The 7,074-nt window shown below is 49.7% G+C and overlaps 2 protein-coding genes across 2 annotated transcripts; one reads left to right on the top strand and one right to left on the bottom strand.

Annotated features, from left to right (window-relative positions):
* Positions 1-1,294: 1,294 nt before the first annotated feature.
* ACHE_70232S (uncharacterized protein) lies at positions 1,295-2,151 on the top strand (the record flags this gene model as incomplete). The annotated part of the gene is made up of 2 exons (XM_043282543.1): positions 1,295-1,343; positions 1,403-2,151. The coding sequence occupies 2 exons, from the start codon at positions 1,295-1,297 to the stop codon at positions 2,149-2,151; spliced, it is 798 nt and encodes a 265-aa protein (XP_043139911.1).
* A 291-nt stretch (positions 2,152-2,442) lies between these two features.
* Positions 2,443-3,480, bottom strand: ACHE_70233A (mitochondrial 54S ribosomal protein mL54; the record flags this gene model as incomplete). Its single annotated transcript, XM_043282544.1, has 2 exons — positions 2,443-2,690; positions 2,760-3,480. 2 exons carry the CDS (start codon positions 3,478-3,480, stop codon positions 2,443-2,445), a joined length of 969 nt encoding a protein of 322 aa, XP_043139912.1.
* Positions 3,481-7,074: the final 3,594 nt, after the last annotated feature.

Here is a 7,074-nt window from a genome sequence, read left to right on the forward strand (position 1 = left end):
AAGCTGAGCAAATATTGTGCTTGAATGAGACCAACTGTCACCTTAGAGGCGTATGGACCGGTCCCTCTGTTGATCAATGCGTTACCGGCTGGCCGGAGATGCAGTAGTGTGAGTTTGTTTATCTGCAGATGGAGCCGGTGGAAATGAGTATAAAGATCAAATGCTTCAGGGATGAAAATAATCAAGCCAGAAATCGGTCGTGGGAAGAAGAAAAGAAGATGGAAGGGGCAAGTAGCAGCAGAAGTGGTGCTGGGCGTTGAGTTGTTGTGGAGAACATGACTGGCCCGCGTATTAGATCGGGCATCACCACTTTACTCCATACAAGTACTCCGTATACATTCTACAGCCAGTCTCGTTGACCGACACAGCAACAATAACGTCATGGAACATGACTCGAATCGAAACAGGCACCTGTATGGAGTATGCCTGTGACCAGGGCACTTGATCAATCCAGCCCATGGATCGCTCGCCCCGAAATAACCCCGGTTGAAGCAGAGTATCTCTCAATGACCCCTCTACAGATCTCGTCTCATCCGTAAGACCCTTGTCCGGGCATTTGACACTGTGAAATAGCCAAGGATCCGTATATCCTTCCGCCAATTGATCGCCCACAATCTCCTTCGATGAAGCCGATCGATCTGTCACTGGGCGGGAAGTATCAAGCTCTCGGAGTGCATACAAGTATACAGGGAAGCCGTGGTCAACAATATCCAGGGATTCTTGCCTGTGCATTTGTTCCGCATATGATAAAGCTCTTTTTATTTGAGCATTGTTGACCGGATCGGTCAATAACCGCCTATTTCCCGGTCTATGGCGAGTATACGGTATAGCGTGTGGCGTACACGGGGCCTGTCACGGAGTTATTTGCATGCACTGGGTGTGATGCATTCTATCTGACCAGCGCTAATATCGTCAAGTAGATCAATAACTCTCGGGACTAACTATGCCATTGTGCAGGCGCAAGCATTCGTACCAGAGCCTTGAACCAGCATTCGACTTGGCCTGGTAGTATATAATACAGAAGTACTTAATAGAGCAAAATACGGAATCATGAACTATTTGGCAAATACAATCAAAGCAGTAAAAGAATCCAAGATAGGGGTTGCATCGCAGAATGCCCGTATCGGTAAAGGTCTTTATCTTCCGTTCCGCCGCATTGGGAAGGATGACGGCATTCCGCCATCGACCAAAAAAGTTCTTCGCAACTCCAACTTTTTCCCTCCAACACAACAGACAACCCAATGCCAATATTATAGACAAAACAGCATCACCGCTATTCAATTGATCCGCCAAAATGGCAGACACACCCGTTCATTTCTTCGACGTCGAGTCGAAACTCCCAGGTAACCCCTCCCCCTCACCACGCCTGCCTTCTACAGAATCACCACTAACAGAATGACAGACAACACAAAAGCATGGTCCTTCAACACCAACAAAACCCGCCTCGTCCTTAACTACAAAAACATCCCTTACACCCAATCCTTCATCTCCTACCCCGAAATCACCCCCCTCCTCCGCTCCCTCCAAGTAACCTCCTATCCCGAAGGTCCCTTCGCCTACACCCTCCCAGCAATCTACCACCCTCCCTCCATCCGCGTCGCATCAGGCGCAATGATGGATTCGCTCCCGATCGCCCTCCACCTCGACCGCCTCTACCCCGAGCGCCCCCTCTGGCCCAACGGCGATGCCAGCTACGCGCTCTCCCTAGCCGTGGGCAAACTAGTCAGCAACGCCGCGCTGAAGTCGCTGGTGCTGGTGATCCCGCATGTACCCAAGATCCTCGACAAGAAGGGCCGCGAGTACTTTATCAAGACGCGGTCGGCGATGTTCGGGAAGCCGTTGTCGGAGCTCAGGCCTTCGGATCCGGATAGTCTGCGCGTGACTACGGAGAGTATTAAGAGGGAGGTGGAGACGTTGGCACAGATGCTGAGGGGGCGATACGGGAAGAGTGGGCCGTTTTTTGAGGGGGAGAATGCTAGTTATGCGGATTTCATCCTGATGGCGTATTTGGCTTGGACGGAGAAATTGGATAATCAGCTGTGGCGGGAGTTGATGGGGATTGGTCGTGGGGAGATTAAGGCTTTGTGGGATGCGTGTTTACCGTGGTTGTACGGGCAGGGTCAGACTACGAAGTGGAAAATTTCGAAGTGAGGCTGGAAGCCTAGGATCTAGGTTTGGTTGAGGGATGCAGGTCATATACCCAGGTTATTGCATGTTCATATTAGTATTCGTGGAAGACGCTTGTAAATCAATTCATTTTTGTCTATGAAATAAATAGACCCCAACATATTCCATTTAAGCGCCTTCATGTACATCGAAACACAGCGTCGCATGAAAGAAAATTGCCATAAAAATACACGTTCCATGTCTTTTAGAGCCTCGATCGACTCAATTGTACACAGTTCTCCACAAAACCATGCAATAAACGACCTAGCCTGATGTTTAAAGCCCGCGCAGGAAGTTAGACTCCCGAATAGCCTTTCTTCTAGCCTCGCGTGCGCTCTTCGTGATCTCGGTACGCTTCTCGAGACTTGCAGTAGCCTCCGTGAAGATATCTCCGGTCTCAGGACGGCTGTAGGACGCGGGCGTGATATCGGTAGCTTGGTGGTGGACGGGAATCTTCGGAGGCATGGCAGCAGCCTGAGCGGCAAGTTTCTTTTCCAACTTCTTCCGGCCCTTCTTATTCAGAGCTGTTCACGATTCAATTAGCACCATTCCCCACATATCATGAAACCAAGAAATAGGAAGTAAAAACGTACTGCTAGGATCAACGCCCCCATCCTGCGCCTTCTTCTTGCTCTCAAACTGCTCCAATAACCCCCACAGCCACTCCGGATACTCCTCGTCCTCCCGTGCAAACACATCCGGCTTATTCTTAAAATAGTTCAAGCCATTCAACTTCGTCCCCGCCGGACAGCTGCTGACAACCTTAGGCGCCCGCTTCACCGGTTGTTCCGGGTGCACGTCTGCATGCACGCCGCTCTCGGGGGTGCTGAGCGGTTGCGAAACGCCGGGCGAGGCCGAGGACACGGCGGAGGGTATTGAGATGTCGTCCGCGATGGGCTGGCGGGGTTTGGGTGGTGGGGGGGTAGCGGAGACGGAGGGTTTGCCATCACTGTAGGGACTGGTTTGTTGGAATTGGGGGCGTTGGAGGAGGTTTTGGCGAGAAGCTGTCCGAGTGAGGGTTTGTTGCGGTTGGAGGCGTGAGAGGATGCCGGTGCGGCATCGTTGGCAGATCATGGTGGCGGGATGGAGGGTTGTCGTGGGGCAATTGAAAGGCGAAGTAGAAATTAGACGAAGCTCCTGGCTCCTGGGACTTCTGGAGAGCTCGGTCAATTCGGTGCGGACTGATGGATGTTGAGGCCCGGCACGGAGATAGTTTTCACTGAAAACTCCGGGATGAATTTGATGCCAAGCCGGAGGTGAGGTCACGTGCGTTGTTCTCCGACAATTTGTTGGAACCCAGGGTGTAGTGGACATATGGCTCAACCAATGGAATCGCAAAAGAGGTCTGTCTTGCTATATAGCTCCTATCTGGCAATTTTATGAGGGGCAAGCTGACTAATACAAAACAATCGGCAATTTAGATAGTCCACCTCCGAGCTATGGATTCCGACACACCCCCTCAGCTCTACCTGTTTCAGGGAGAGCTGCACAGCCTGGAATCCTTCATTTCTGGTCCTTCTATAGACTGGCCTCTGTCTTCTGCTTGGGCTAGTCAATTATATGGCTTATATCAGCCATCCTGAGCATCTTAACGAAGTGCTCATGCTTCTGACGAGGGAGTAACTTGGTGAGTCCATCTGCCACCATCTGGCCTGTTGGCACCCATATAACCTTGATTCGACCCTCTCTGACCTCCTGCCTTAACCAGTGTCCATGGATATCGACATGTCGAAGCTTTGTACTGATTTTGGCTTGCTCTGAGGTCAACAGCTCAACTGTCTGTCTGTTGTCACATCGAATCGATATTGTATGATCAGGGTTAAACTGGATCCTGGAAACGAACCGCTTCCACCATTGGAGAGAGCGTGCTGTTTCTGACAAGCCAAGCAGTTCTGCTTCAGTGGTAGAGGTGGTGACCGTGGGTTGTTTTGAAGCTTTCCAATCCACTGGTCCTCCGTACACCTGGCATATATAACCTGCTGAGCTTTTCCGGTCAGGATTATCCCCATATGACGCATCGCTGGCAAATTCAATGGACTCTAATCCGCTGCCAATTCCGAACTCAATGGCCCTAAAACGCGTTGTGTATAGATAACATATCACTCGGTCAACTGCGTTCTGATGCTGTGGGCCTGGATTCATAAGGAATTGAGACAATTTGGCTGCTGCTTTGGCTGCATCTGGTCGTGTGATTGTGGTGGCATACTGTGATGATCCTACTTTCTGCTGGTATAGTTTGATATCTTCTGCTGAAGCTGTTCCTTCATATGGCATCAACTCTTCAACAGGTAATGGCGTATAGACAGGTGCGCGATGTGTGAGGTGGTATCTCATAGCGACACTGCTAATGTATGTATCCTGGCACAGCCATAGCTTATGCTGCTGTCTGTCTCGCAGTATCCGAATATTAAGGAACCACTCTGCTTCACCATGGTCGGTGAGTTCCCAATGTGCCTCAAGGTCTCTCTCAAGCTGTCTTGCTTGATTTCGTACGCTTGGATGGTTTGCAATAAGAATATCATCCACATAGAAGAAGACAATGATGCCTTCCTTCACGAACACACAAGGATCTTCTGGAACGACTTTAAGACCTAGCTTGGTGAGCACCTTTGATGCCTCCTGTTGCCATAGCTTCGGTGAGATCCGTAAGCCATATAGTGCGCGATTGAGCTTCCAGCACTTCCGTGGCTGTTCAAAACCTTGTGGCATCTGTGTGTATATCTCCTTCAGTAGCTTGCTGTTGAGAAAAGCACCAACAGCATCTCGCTGGCGGAGGTCAAGATTAAATGCGGCCACTAAGGCAAAGATCATCCTTGCTGTACGGGCAGCTAATGTAGCTGCTCTCTTCTCTTCAGGACTGATCATCTCAAGGTCTCCACGGGCACAAATTCGAGCCTTTAGCTTCACAAGGTAGCCATCCTGGTTGAACTTATATGCAAAAACCCAGCGTAAGGGTAGGACTTGCTTTGAAACATCCTTTGGCTTCTCAATGATGGTGAACGTTGACTTCTCTGTTAATGTATGAATCTCCCTTGCACATGCTTCCATGAAGCCCTCTGCATGTGGATGCTTAAGCATCTCCTTCCAGTTCTCTGGTGGTGGTGGCAAGTCATCTCGATGACGTTGGATCGGCTTTTCTGTGTATAAGGCAGCTGCGAATGCCCTCAATAGCTCAGGGGGGTCCTCAGTCTCAGTAGTGGCATAAGCCACATATTCATGATCCTCCCTGGCCTTCCTTCTTCTACCACCGCTGATGATATTTGATATGTCAATGCCATCATCTCCGCTGCGTGGAGCTTGTAACTCTTGTTGTAGCTGTTGTTCACTGTCGGAGAGTTGTTCCTCTTCCTCATTGACTTGGAGCTCTGGTGTCTGCTCCTGATTATCCAGCTCCTGTGTCTGATGTTCAAGCTGGTCTTCCACCCCCTGAGCAGTGACAGGGCTCAAATCTGTTTCCTGCAGCGTGTTTTGCAGCGCTTCGTACGGTGGAGTAGGTGGTAGTGGGACCTGTTCTTCTGTGGGAAACGCTCCTGGTAAGGTGTCTTGAGGCGAGGCTTGAGGCATGGTTTCTTGAGCCTCATATCTCTTTTCCGGCGTAGCACTTTCCTGAGCTATTATCTCATCTTCCTTCGGAATCTGCACCTTCTGACTGTCAACCGGTTCTTCATGCTGGTCATCTGTACGGTTCCTATTCTGATCCTCCTCAAGTGGTAGTACTGAAGCTGGCATACTAAGGTCCTGTCGAATAGCATCTAGTTGTTGATACTTGTGACGGCTCAGCTCAGTGCCTTCATGAACATTCATTGTCAACATGGCAAACAATGCCATGAAAGCAATCGAGACAAACAGCTGCTTAGCGAGGCCACACACAACCATATATAAGACTTCTTTGTGTAAATAGACTCTTCTTTCTTTTCTTTTCCTCTTCAGATTCGATATTCTCGTTGATGGCTACAATAGTCTAGATAGGAACTCAGTTCGTTATTATCTACTATTCCGAGCTCGTGACATAATATCGAATCTCACCTTTTCCTTTCAACACACACCTACTTCATTGGCTCGATCCAGCGATCGTGGAGCCATAGTAGCGTGCCCCCTCCGAACGAACTGAACGAACTGAACGAGAGATCAACAAAGAACCCCAACCTGCCACCATGGCCAAACTGAGCGAGATTTTGAATGATAATGGACGCCGAGAGTCCCTGTGGATCCATGATGAACCTGACGATACTCCCCATGACTTGACCTATGATGATTTTATTACTGAATATGAGCGAGACCCGAAGAATCTCTATGACAAGTTGCTCCGAGTCCACCAGGAGTTCTATGGAGTCTCCACAGAGAAGGATGTGAAGATAGTGGAACTGGAACTCCAGAACCAGGAGAAGGACAGTGAACTGATCACCTTGAAGCATGAGAAAACAGAAACTGATCAGGAACGAGACGCCTTCGCTACCCAGGTAGCTCGAATGATGATGAACAGAACTACCAGTGCACAGCAGAGCTCCCCCAGAACCATCCCCAGCAAGTCTGCAAAGATTCCTGATCCCCCAATGCTCACTGACGGCAAAGAACCCCGATTTGAAGACTGGTTGCTCCTGATAAGTCAGAAGCTTGCAGCCAATGCAGATCATTTTGACACACCTCAACTGCGAAAGGCATATGTGGTGAGCCGTTGTGAGGGTAAAGCCCGAAAGCACATCATCCCACGCATGCGGGATGATGCAATGAACCCATATACCGATTCGAAGGACATGCTCAACCATCTGAAAACAATATATGACGACCCGAATCGTGTCACTACTGCAAAGCACCAGTTCCGACAGCTGTACATGAAGGCCAGCGACAAGTTCCATAATTTCCTCTCAGAATTCTTGTACCTCGCTGTGGAAGCTGGAGTGGCTGAGC

The sequence above is a fragment of the Aspergillus chevalieri genome, chromosome 7 (genome assembly GCF_016861735.1).
Source record: "Aspergillus chevalieri M1 DNA, chromosome 7, nearly complete sequence".
Classification (NCBI taxonomy): domain Eukaryota; kingdom Fungi; phylum Ascomycota; class Eurotiomycetes; order Eurotiales; family Aspergillaceae; genus Aspergillus; species Aspergillus chevalieri.